At 43.2% G+C, this 13,711-nt stretch overlaps 1 protein-coding gene across 1 annotated transcript; it reads left to right on the top strand.

Moving 5' to 3' along the window:
- On the top strand, positions 12,504-13,352 carry LOC8058837 (protein FAR1-RELATED SEQUENCE 5). The gene has a single exon (XM_002438427.2). The coding sequence runs from the start codon at positions 12,504-12,506 to the stop codon at positions 13,350-13,352; it is 849 nt and encodes a 282-aa protein (XP_002438472.2).

The following is a 13,711-nucleotide window of genomic DNA, read 5'->3' as shown; positions in this document are numbered from 1 at the left end:
ACTAATCCAGCAACATCAGAGGGGCGGGTTCAACTCAACACAGATCTATCGGCAATGGCAATGTTAGGATCTGTATTCTAGAATTGCCAAGTTCCTCCCAATTGATGGGGATATGGTATGCCCCTAGAATTTTTCGCAAATAGTTGTAGAACATCTCAGGTGGCTGACTTGACAGGAAAAGCTCCTATGACATCGGCACATCCAGTTTCGCCGATGACTCAAAATCCTTAGTTTTCAACTACTACTACTGCGAGGCCTATTACAGGGAACTTTCAGATGCCAACGTTCTAGATGCCTAATGCATCGACGGATCCACTGCCGGCGCACGAGAGGTTTATGACTCAGACAGGGTATGTCAACCCAATGATGACACCCAATTATCAGCCATCGGCAGGACCTGCGCCGATAAATGCCAACAATGGGTGGACAGGGCAGTTTATCTTTCCATAAATGACACAACAGAATCATCAGGCTACAGGATTCCAGCAGGGGCAGATGTAGGTTGGATTTTAGAATCAAGGACTAGCCAATCAGCCGATGAATCTTGCTCAGCAGATTGGTGGCCCGCAACCTATCGCCAACGCCATGTTCCCTGGAGATCGTGCACCTCAGAGACATGTGGAGGTTTATCAGCAGGTGCCGGAACCTCAACCCCCACATCGGTAGGATGCCGATGCCTATTGGGCCGATAAGATAGCTGAAGTAATGAGGGATCAGTTTGGGATAAAGCCCAAGGTCAATACTTATTCTTATCGGACACCATATCCTCCTGCATACGATTTGATTCCGCTTCCAAATCGGTACAATGTGCCAGATTTCACTAAATTCTCTGAACAGGATGACACATCGACTATGGAACATGTCAATCGATTCATCATCTAGTGTGGAGAGGCTGCTAACAGAGATGAATTAAGAGTTTGTTTGTTTTCATCATCTTTGTTAGGGTCGGCATTTATTTGGTTTATTTCACTACCTCCAAACTCAGTGATTACTTTGGCTGATCTCGAGAAGCAGTTCCACAAGTACTTCTTTTCTAGAGTCCATGAGAAGAAGATTACCAATTTAGTAAGGCTGAGGCAACGCAATGATGAATCGGTTGAAAGTTTTGTACAAAGGTTGCGGGATGTCAAGAACAAATGTTACAGTCTGATTCTAGATGATCGGCAGCTAGCCGATTTGGCTTTCCAGGGATTGTTGCCACACATCAAAGACAAATATGCCTCTCAAGAGTTTGAAAGTGTAAGTCATCTAGTGCAGAGGATTTCTGATCAAGATATCAAGACTTTTGAACCTAGGAAGGCTTGGAATAAGAAAGTGTCATTTGTCGATGAGGCAACAAGTTCAGATTCTGATGAAGAACCAGTCATCGGCTTGGCAGAATGGGTGAAGAACAAAAAGCCGATGTCTTGTCCCTTTGCCAGAAAGAACCAGAGAAGTTCACTTTTGATACTACTAAGGCCGATAGGATATTTGATTTTCTACTTCAGGAGGGGCAGATTAAATTGTCACCAAATCATGTGATCCCATCGGTAGAAGAATTGAAGAAGATCAAGTATTGCAAGTGGCATAATGCAATATCTCACAGTACAAATGAGTGTAAGGTGTTCAGGCAACAATTGCAATCGGCTATTGAATCTGGGAGGATTAAGTTTGATAATTCCAAAGCTCAGAAGCCGATGAAGATTGATCAACATCCTTTCCCTGCAAACATGCTGGATGCCAAAGGCAAGACTAAAATACTAACATTAGAAGCAGTTGAGGAAAACGCATCGGTGGATCCCCAACACCAGGTAACTACCGATGACGCCAAAGGCAAAGGCTTGATCCAGGAAGGAAGCAGCTCTAGGAAGCCTCCACAATCTGGTATTGTTATCACCCATAGGCGGCATTGGGAGACATGGCAACAACGTGAAGATCAGTATCACCGTCAGCAAGAGGATCAAGGTCGAGAAGAAGAAAGACGCCGACAAGAGTGGAATCAGCATAAAGATCACTGGAATTGCCCGTTCTTTATTCACTGTTGGGAGCAAAATATCAAGTTACCGACTGTCGGAGACTGCCCTGAGTGCAATGGTTATAATCGGCATGATCGGTCAAATCGACGATTCCAGAACAATGATCGACGCTTTAATGAGCCAATCAGGGGGAGGATGTTAGTTCACGATCGGCTAGGGGGGCAGGCTTAGCGTGCATGACATGCTTGGTGGACGTGTTGGGCATTTTCCAAGGAACCAAGAGGAGCTCGAAGAAATGGCAAATGCACGGGTGCCCGATGAATTTATTTTCTGCAGGGATGCTAACACTCATCGGGTGGAATCAAGGGAGGTTCGCTATCAACCAGTGCGAAAGACACAGCTTCCCCAATGGTGTCTGGAAGGGTTAACCAGGACACAAAAAAGGAGGATGCAGTAGGAGAGGCAAGAAGAATTAAGTATCGAAGAAAGTTCTTCTAAGTCAGAGAATTGGAAGCAATCAAATCTCAAGGGAAAAGGACCATCGGCAGATGTTAACATGGTGTTTATGTTACCGATGGAGTTTCTTGCACCTTTCAGTGATGATGAGGGGGTAGATTTCCCTGACCAAATAGCTCAATTGGCTCTTGATCCAATGACGGCTATCTTTGAGAAACCTTTTTATGATGAAAGACAACATCTTAAGGCTCTGTTTGTCAATGGTAGGGTTGATGGGCAGCCGATTTCCAAGATACTCATTGATGGAGGGGCTGTAGTCAACATTATGCCATATGTGGTATATCGGAAACTTGGCAAAGGAGATCAAGATTTCACCAAGACCGATATGATGTTGAAGGATTTTGAAGGGAATGTGTCTCCGGTTAAGGGGGCCATATGTGTTGAACTGACCATCGGCAGCAAGACTTTGCCGATGACTTTCTTTGTCATCAGTGGGAAAGGTGCATATAATTTGCTACTGGAGAGAGATTGGATTCATGCCAATTGCTGTATTCCTTCTACAATGCACCAGTGCCTTGTTCAATGGGTAGGTGACAAAATTGAGATTGTCCCTGGAGATTCTTCATATGTCATTGCATCGGCAGAATCATATACTTATGAGAGGACCAGATGCATTTCACGGGAAGTTTGGGAGAAATATTTTTTCAAAGTTGCCGATTATGAAATTCCACCGATCCAAGCAGTCAGTTCTGATGAAGAGTTTTAATGGATAGGTTAGTCGATGATGGAAAGTTAGGACAGGGTTTTACATCAGCTGATGATCTAGTAGAAGTAGATATAGGTAATGGTGATAGACCAAGGCCTACTTTCATTAGTGCTAAGTTAGATTCTAAATGTAAGCAGCAATTGACTGATTTGTTAAAGGAATATAAAGATTGCTTTGCTTGGGATTATATAGAGATGCCTGGTTTAGACTGATCAATTATTGAACATCGGTTGCCTATTAAGTCAGGATTTCGGCCGCATCAGCAACCAACACGCCGATGCAATCCTAATATTCTTTCTGATATTAAGGCCGAAATAACCAAACTTATTGAAGCTAAGTTTATTCGGTAGTGTTGGTACGCCGAATGGATTTCTAGTGTTGTCCCTATTTATAAAAAGAATGGGAAGCTTCGTGTTTTCATGGACTTTAGGAATCTTAATAAAGCTACGCCGATGGATGGTTATCCGATGCCAGTGCCGATCTATTGGTTGATGCTACGGCTGGACATCAAATTACTAGTTTTATATGATGGTAATGCGGGATACAATCAAATATTCATGGCTGAAGAGGATATTTCCAGTACTGCATTTAGATGCCCTGGTCATGTTGGATTGTTCGAATGGATAGTCATGACTTTTGGTTTGAAAAATACTGGTGCTACTTATCAGAGGGCCATGTATTTTATTTTTCACGAGTTCATCGGCAAATTGGTGGAAATCTATATTGATGATGTGGTGGTTAAGTCTGAGGATTTCGTAAAGCATCTAGCCGATCTGCGAAAAGTGCTGGAATGCACAAGGAAGCATGGTTTAAAGATGAACCTTAATAAATGTGCATTCGGTGTATCGGCAGGGCAGTTTCTTGGTTTTATGGTGCATCAAAGAGGAATTGAAACTAATAGAAGATCTATTGATGCCATTAACAAAATAGTTGCTCCCAGCAATAAAACTGAACTTCAATTATTGATCGGCAAGATTAATTTTATCAGACGATTTATATCTAATTTGTCAGGTAAGATTCGTGCTTTCAGCCCTTTGCTTAAGTTAAAAGCTGATCAAGAGTTTGTATGAGGAAAGGAGCAACAATTAACCTTGGATGAAATCAAGAATTATTTGGCAAATCCTCCAGTTTTGGTTCCACCTCAACAAGGAAAGGCCTTCAGATTATATTTGTCTATCGATGATATGGTCATCGGTTCAGCTCTCATTCAAGAATTTGAGGGAAAAGAGCGTGTAATTTATTATCTAAGTAGAAGATTGGTGGATGCTGAGACAATGTATTCGGCAATTGAAAAATTATGCTTATGTTTATACTTTTCTTGTGTCAAATTGAGACATTACTTGCTATCGGCTGAGTGCACCGTTGTATGCAAAGATGATGTAGTCCGGTACATGTTATCAATGTCGATTATGAGTGGTAGAATCGGCAAGTGGATATTAGCATTGTCGGAATTTGATCTGCGCTATGAATCGGCTAGAGCGATTAAAGGGCAGATTATGGCCGATTTTGTAACTCAGCATTATGCTATGGTGGATGCTTTGGAAATTGTTCCTTGGACGCTCTTCTTTGCTGGATCTACATGTGATAGGGGGGCAGGTATCGGCATAGTGTTAATTTCTCCTCGGGGGAAGAAATATGAATTTTCTTTGCTGATTGTTGCCACGTTGACAAATAATCAAGCTGAGTACCAAGCCTTAATCAAAGGATTAGAATTATTAAAAGAAGTTCATGCTGAGGCTGTTGAGATTTTCGGCGATTCTATGCTCGTTATAAATCAATTGGCTGGGAGTTATGAATGCCGAAGTGAAGTTTTGATAGCATATTACGAAAGATGTGTACAATTGTTGAAGGAATTCAGAGATTTTTGGTTAGAACACATCCCTCGGTTGCATAACGAAGAAGCTAACCGATTGGCTCAACATGCCTCGGGATATCAACCTATCTTGGAAATCTTATCGGCAGATAGTGCCGATGATTAGAGAAAAGAAATTATTGATTATTTAAAGATCCATCCAAGAAAGTTGAGAGGCGTGTTAGGTTTCAAGCTACAAAGTATGTACTCCTCAAGGAAGAATTGTATTATCATACGATAGATGAGGTTTTGCTTAAATGTTTAAGTGGTGATGAGTCCAAAAGCTTGATGGGTGAAGTTCATGAGGGAGTGTTTGGAGCACATCAATCGGCTTTTAAGATGAAATGGATGATTCAGAGGAATGGGTATTATTGGCCGACAATACTTGAGGATTGATTTAAGTATTTCAGAGGATGCCAAGGATGTGAGAAGTTTCGCAACATTCAAAGGGCGCCCGCATCGGCTATGAATCCTATTATTAAACCTTGACCGTTTAGGGGTTGGGATATTGATCTCATCGGTCAAATTTATCCACCATCAAGCAAGGGGCATAAGTTTATCCTGGTTGCCACCGATTATTTCACCAAGTGGGTTGAGGCTATTCCCTTGAAGAAAGTAACATCGGCTAATATGATTGATTTTGTAAATGAGCATATTGTTTACCGATTTGGTATTCCCCAAACAATTACTACCGATCAGGGCACTATGTTTACATCAGGGGAGTTTGATGAGTTTGCAATTGGTATGGGGATTAAGGTGTTGAATTCTTCTCCTTACTATGCTCAAGCTAATGGGCAGGCCGAGGCTTCTAACAAAGGGATTATTAAGCTCATTAAGCGGAAAATTGAAGAAAATCATAGGAGATGGCATACATTGTTAAATGAAGCCTTATGGTTGTATCGGATGGCGTGTCATGGTTTAATCAAAGTATCACCCTATCAATTGGTGTATGGACATGACGCGGTATTGCCATGGGAAAATAAAACTGGTTCGAGGCGCGTCTTTTCTCAGGATCAACTAACTACTGATGACTATGCTACTTTGATGAAAGATGAGCTGGATGATTTAGCAGGGCATCGGTTGAGAGCTCTAATTAGCATAGAGGAGAATAAAAAGAGAGTTGCTAAATGGTATGATAAGAAAGTAAAGGCCAAGGAGTTTGCCGATGGAGATTTGGTATGGAAGCTGATCCTACCGATTGAGACTAAAAGCTCAAAGTTTGGAAAGTGGTCTCCTAATTGGGAGGGTCCTTATCGGATAAATCGATCTGCTCCTGGCAATGCTTATATTTTAGAAACTCTTGAAGGAGTTGAATTCCCTAGAGCTTTAAATGGAAAATATTTGAAGAAATACTAAGCGAGTATCTGGATTGATGCATGAAAGTTTAAATGCCGATAACAGTCCTATCGGCTGGACAAACTGTTAAGTGTATCTGGAGCCATCTATGGAGTTTTAGTGCCGATAACAACCCTATCGGCTGGACCAAAATGATTGAAGTTTGAAGACAAAACTAAATAAGTTGCCGATGAAAAGTTCACAGATTCAGCAAAGCCTGGATGGACGATATTGCGCACAGACGAATCTGATTGGCCTCTTCTATTTCTCGAGTGTCTTCGTCGGTAGAGCCCTCCACTGGCTTCAACTTCTTCTTCATATACAACGCTTTGCGGGCTTGGACATCTCTTTCTTGCTGAAGAGTCTTGAGTGCATCGGGCAGCTGGCTTTCTTCCTGTTGAGCTTGAGTCAGGGCCTCTTCCACTTGCTTAAGTTCAGCTAGCAGAGCTTCTCTTTTTGCCGATAGATTGGAGATCTTTTGTTTCAGCTCATCCCCTGAGGACTGCAAAACACCGATGCTCTTGTGTTTCTCGTCGGCAACATGCTTTACTTGCAACATCTCCTCTTTGAGCCGGGCATGAGCAGCACTATCGGCAAGGCGCTGGGTAGCCTTCTGATACTGGAGTTGGTGACTCTCTAGGTGGGCAGCTTGGAAGAGGATTTCTTCTGCATCGGCTGGAATTTGGCCACGGAGGGTCTTGATTATGACTTTGGCCAGATCGGAATCGTCCACTAGTTGGGCCGTGTCTTGGTGCAACAGAGCTAATAAGTCTTCCAACTTGGCCTTAATCTCTGCCGATGTGATTCCAACTGCCTGAGAGGAGCTTGCTTCTTCGCCTTCATCATCAGAGATGTCGATAGCAAAGGAGAATAGGCTATCTGGGGAGTCTTGCTCCTAGAAAAGGAAGAAGATAAGTTACTCAAGATTAAGTGTTGATAGTCTGGAAAATTGGATAACTTACTTGCTTCAGGGCGATTTCCTATCTCTGACGTGGAGATGCAGCTGGTACTATAGTTTGATCGGCTGGAGTTGTCGATGGAATGACTTCAGCTGAAAAGTTACAAGGATGATTATAGCTTATAAATAAATTCATCAGTAATAATTCTGTGATCAGTACTTTACCTTGAGGAGGTATGGTAATTGTCTGCTCTAGAGGGACGACCGATGATGTGCCCAGATCAACGGATCGGCAATCCGTTCAGATACATCAGCTGGAGCTTCTTGCGGCTGGGGTACTGATCGAGGGGGAGAAGGTACTTCTTGCGTCTATGGCTCCGATTGAGAAGGAGAGGATGCTATTTGGATCGGGCATACTGGACGAGGTGGAGAGGATGGCGTTGTCTTCTGACGCTTTGGCTGGGTCTTGGTGCTTTTCGGACCCTTTCTCTTGGCTGGGGCTTGACTGGGCTGGGGGCATCGGCACCTGATGTTTGGGCGCTCTTGGTCTTTGCTGGTTTGCCAGTTTGCTGTTACAACAACTAAAATTTCATGAGTTAAAATACAAAAGGGTACTGATAAAGTTTTGCTAAAGAATAAACGTTACCGATGAAGTTCCCATCGCAACCGACGTACCCTGAAAAGATAATGTGAGTATGGGATGGAATCGGTATAAACAAAGAAAATTAAGAGTACCTTAAAAGCCTATGCCAGAGTGGCAGCAACGACCGATGGAGATGTTTTCGACCATTTGGTGGTCGTCTTTTTGAAGCACACGTTGCGATGCATCAGAGCCGCTAGACTTGGCGCATTGCGTCCGATCAGAGAAATTGGGTCTGATTGAAGAAGTTCGATCGGCCTCCCACTTCTGCTAATTGTCGGCACTGGGTCATCGACCTGTTGAAATGAAAATAAATAAGTTGCCAATAAGGTTAAAGATAACGAAGGAACTGAGGTTTCGGTAAAGGACTTACAATGTTATCGGGAACTTTGTAGTCAGAGTCAATCATGTCATGGTATGTATGAGCCGATACACTGAACAGATGCTCCTTCCATTCTTCCCACCAGTGTTTATACAACTGAGTAATGAAGAGAGCCGAAACCCAGGCCGATAGATCGATGTCTATCGTATCGGTGTCTGGCTAGAGTTGAGCAATCCTAATCCACTCAAGTCCCCCTAGTTATTGTCTCTCTTGGTTTTACCACATCGGCATAACAAAGTCTGATCGGCAGTTGACCAAACGCCAGTTGGCGAGCTAGTGCCGATGGGTTGTAAAACTCATATGTGGTATTAATGTTTTTCCTGCTGCCAAAGCTATTCACTGGAATTGCTCTCGGAGTGATGATTGCCATAATCAAATCATTATCTTTGTTGAGAGCGTTGTCAAAAGGGTGGAAAGTGAGCGGAAACCTGGTTTCTGGGTCTTCATAAGGCATCCATGCCCGCTGATCTTTGGAGAGGCCATCATACAAGGTTTGGAAGAATCGGCCGATCTAGTTTTCATTGGAGGCGGTGCCAGGGAGAACTATAAAAGCTTCACCATAATTGAGGGGTGAGCAAGTTGCCGATTCATCATCTGCCAGTTCATAATCTTCGGGGATACCTCTGGGAAATTGCTGTGCAAAGAAATCAAACCGTAAGCGTTTGTGCATGTGAACATTGAGCCACATGTTGATGAACCACCAAGGGCCTCCTAGATTGCCGATAGGTTCACCTAGCAGGAGTTTCTCAGTTACTTGATGGAGGAGATGATAGACGGAGCCTAGCAAGTATCGACCCAGAGGGAATCGGCCACCATCGGCTAATCTTTCTGCTGCCGATAAGTAGACAGAGGTTGGTCCTACCGATCGGCCGCAGAAGATGAATTTATCTAGCCACATATTCAGGAAAGTGGCGTGTTCCCGCTGACCAACCGGTCCCGTTTTCTGATACTTCTGAATGTATCCTGGCCAACCACCAATGTTGCGGGTCTCTACTTTGCGTTTGGCTCTGCGGCTGAATAGCTGGCCGTCAGCGGCGGTTGCGATATCCAAGCCAGTGAGCATGAATACATCGGCAAGCGTGGGAGAAGCTGAGCCATGACCAAAAATAAAGGCGTTGAACGTGTCTGACCAGAAATATGAAGCAGCTATCAGCATTGATTCATTTCTTTCCATATCGGCAATGGACAGCCTGATGCACTGGTCTATTTTGCATTCACCCCAATATACTTCATTTGTGTTGCTAACCCTCAAAAACCAATCCTTCCATCCTTTGGTGGGGTTTGGCCAGGATCGGAAGGTATCGTTCCATAGATCTAAAGAAAAATTTTCGGCCCTAAAAGGTATCCTATTGGTTTCCGCATTGATCGAATCGGTAGGATCTAGGTCACCTAGTGGACCGAGGCATTGAAGGTGGGGTTGTTCGGTAGGAATAACAATTAACTCACTCAGTTCCTAAAATTCAAAGATTGAAAGAACAGAGAGAAAGAAGGAAGGAGAAAAATGTTAAGTAAGTAGATTTGCGAAAAGTAAAGGGTTGCAGTAAAGAAAGAAAAGGATGGGAATAGATTAACCTCGGGGATGACGAAGTAGACGACCATTTCTTCCTGAGGAAGAGAAGATTGAAGACTTGAAAGATCGTTGGAGGAGATTTTGCTGGTGTTCTTGAGCTTTTCGTCAGTACCGCCGCCAGAGAGATGAGTTTGGGGGGATGAAGGATGGAAAGATGGAGGAGGGCTGAGGAAAGAGGTATTTATAGGATAAAGTGAGCAGGGGTATTTTTGACTTATCTCTTTGCCGTATCCATGGAAATCGAGAGTGTTCAGGTGGATATGGTAATTGTTCGCATGGTAATCAAGGGATTGTGCAGGTGATTTAACAGCAAGTAATCATGATTTTAAGAGATATTTCACTGTACGAGATCTCTTGGTCGGCTCATCGGCAGTCAACTCTAACAGAACGGTTGTCGATGAGCGAGTGTTTAGGAGATTTGGTTTGGGTGGTTGAGAAATTCGAGGAGCATGCTGGAAACCCGAATTAAGGTTGTTTGGATTTGGTAATTAATTGCTATCAGAAAGGGAATAATTGTAAAAAAGCATCATTATCAGGAGAGAATTTCGGAGCATTAAATGATTTTATACTCCAAAATTGGGGGGCATGTGTTGACATCGTGTTTTGACACGAGTTAGGAAGGTTAATGAAGCTTGGATCGGTAGATGGAGAAGTAATGGCTGGCTAATAGAAAAGTTGTCGATGGCCTATGATATCGATGATATGGCCTAGGGAGGGAGGTATGATTAAGTCTGGGAACAGTGGTTGATCGGTACCGATAGTCGATGTTGACAATTGCCGATGGAGGATGAAGATGCCGATGACGGTGCAAGGAGACGTGGGAGTCATCAGCAGGAATAATGGTGGTGTGCCGATCGTCCAAGATAGATAAATTATTGTTTTCTATAATTGTTAGAGTTTATTTTATATACGAGTTCTATTTGATTTGGAATTAGAATCCTAGTCGTATCTGGTTGTAAATCTTTGAGACAGAGTATAAATATAGGCCTAGTAGCGATGTAAGAGGACAATCCAATCAATCATACACAAAGTTCTTACATCTATTTTCGCATCAACTTTCGACGACTTCGTCAGCTCGCATATTTTCTTTTACTTACGAGTTCTTAAGAATTCTTCGAGTCATACTCGACGAGTTCTCGAGTTCCGTATGAACACCTCTTGGCCATGGCATTGGGCGCATCGTTGTTGTCGGCACCAAAGTGTTTGAGTTATCACCTTTGTCGATTGTAAGGTCAAATCGGCTGGCACGCCTTAACGTTGAATCGGGTATTAGCCCTTTGTGTTTGCAGATCTACTTTTGCACCAACACGGGGCATCGTCGCCCACCGATTGTTGAGGGCAGCGAGGCAGATCTATGGTTAGAGGGGCGCAAAGTGGGCTCAAGCTTCGTCTATGGCGCATTAGAGTCTCGTGTTGTGATTTCCAGTGGCAATGAGGTGGTGGAGACGAACCCTTCTTCTTCAAGACAACATTTACGTTGTGTTGCAAATCTTGTGTTGCAATTATACTTATACTGACTAGATGCTCTGTTTTGGGTCCCTATGTACATAGCATGGCTAGATTCTGAAACTTGTGTTACTATACTCCTGAAACACTAAACCACTTTGATCTACAACAAGAATTTTGGGTGCTTGCCTGTTCTATGATACCCTGTTCTGTACTTTTTTTTGTTTTGATAATCGATAATGTAAATCACATCTATAAAAGAATTGGAACTAAACCAAATTTCCAATGCCTTGAAAATATGCAGGACAACATGATACATGGGAAAAGAAACATCAATGTAAACCATCAGATTGATCCCACTTCAAGTGGATATCATCAGATTGCTGCAACTTCAAGTGGACATCATCAGATTGTTACAAATTCAAGCGCTAACATGGCTGATGTTGTTTCAGAAGTGTGTTTCTAGGCACACTTTAAATTTGGATGTTTCCTTCTTAATAATTAGTTGGTGTTGACTGAATGCATAGTCTGACAACACATTTGCAATGCAGGGTTCCATAGGCCCTAATCTTGATCAGAATCTTTCTCATGGGGCAAAAGTTGAGCCATTTGAGGATGTTGAGGTGGAAATAAGTGTTCAAAATGAGGTGGTGTATGAAGAATAAGAGGACGTTGTAAGCTCCCAGCCAGTTGCTCCATTTGTTGGAATGGAATTTGATACAATAGATGAAGCCTTCAGGGTGTAAAATAACTATGCATTCAAGATGGGATTCACTGTCAGAGTAGGATCATCGAGAAAAAGTCTTGTGACTAAGGAGTTGATACGGAAGGAGTACGAATGTTCGCATGCAAGAATTACACCCACTGAAAATGAAGACAACACATCAAGTAATGCATCATCAGCAGCAATGGAAGGATCCAAGAAGAAAAGAGTTGGTGCTGTGATGACTACTGCAACAAGGAAGTGGAGTACGTTGATGAAGGCCGATTGCAAAGCACACATGGCAGTGGGTCTGTGTGAGGGAGGTGGAGGGTCGTGGTGTTTCGAGAAGAACACACACACCCTATGGTGAAGATAAAGGGCAGGGTAAGGCAGCTGCGGTCTCACAGACGGATATCATGGGCTGATTATGAGTTGTTGAAGACACTACACCATCGAAACATATCCACATCATGTCAGTACTAGGAGACTTCCATGGAGGCATGGGAAACCTCACGTTCAACAGTAAGGACATCTCCAACTTGAGGACACACTTGAGGGTGGGTGTACGGTATAGAGACATGGATGTTGTCCTCGAGTACTTCCAGAAATTGCAAGCTGAGAGCCCCAACTTCTTCTATGCTGTCAAGCTAGATGCTGAGAATGCTGTGAGAGGGTTGTTTTGGGTTGATGGCAGATCAGGGGAGTTGTACAAGTGCTTCAGGGATTGCATATTCCTTGACACGACGTTCTACACTAACCGGTACAACATGCCCTTTGCACCAATTGATGGGATCAACAATCATGCCCAAAGCATCCTACTAGGTTGTGCTCTGCTTCCGGATGAGACTACTAAAACATTTCTGTGGGTGCTTCAAACGCTCAAGGATGCAATGGGTGAAATAGCACCAACCAACATCATGACTGACCAGGATAGGGCCATGAAAGCTGCAATAGCACAGGTATTCCTTTCTACAACACACAGGTGCTGCAAGTTTCATGTGGTCAGCAAAGCTTGTGAGAAGTTTGGTTGGTTAATTAGAAACAACCCAGAATTTGCAGAGGAGTTTGACTATTGCATCAACTTCACCGAGTCTCCAAAGGAGTTCGAGACGTTGTGGCATAACATAGGGGTGAAGTATGATATGCATAGCAATGATCACTTTCAGAACATGTCTTCAACCAAGTCTTTGTGGGCACCTGCATATTTCAAGAAATGCTTCTTTCCCTTCACAAGCACAACAGGAAGATCTGAGAGTATGAATGCATTATTCAAGACAATGATGCACCCACAGGACTCAGTGTTGCAGTTCCTTACCCAATATGAGTACATAATGGAAACAAGGTGTTGATGCAAAAACTGATCTGCAAACACAAAGGGCTAATACCCGATTCAAACGTTAAGGCGTGCCAGCCGATTTGACCTTGCTATCGGCAAAGGTGATAACTCGAATACTTTAGTCCTGACAACAGCGATGCGCCCGGATGTCACGGCTAAGAGGTACTCACGCGGAACTTGAGAACACGTCGAGCTTAAGTCGACGAATTCCTAAGAACTCGTAACAAAAGGAAAAAGTATGACGAAGTCGTCGAAAAGTAAATGCTGGAATATGAGTAAAAACGTGTGTTTGATTGATTGATTTCTTCATTCGATTACAAGGCCCTAGGGTCTATATTTATACCCTGCTCAAAGAGCTACAACCAGACACGA

This window comes from Sorghum bicolor, chromosome 10 (genome assembly GCF_000003195.3).
Source record: "Sorghum bicolor cultivar BTx623 chromosome 10, Sorghum_bicolor_NCBIv3, whole genome shotgun sequence".
NCBI classification, from domain to species: Eukaryota; Viridiplantae; Streptophyta; class Magnoliopsida; order Poales; family Poaceae; genus Sorghum; species Sorghum bicolor.
This window is presented reverse-complemented; position numbering and strand designations above follow the sequence as displayed.

Bases quoted from the DNA above. Each gene is read 5' to 3' on its own strand.
- LOC8058837 (XM_002438427.2), top strand. From the start codon at position 12,504: ATGGGAAACCTCACGTTCAACAGTAAGGACATCTCCAACTTGAGGACA.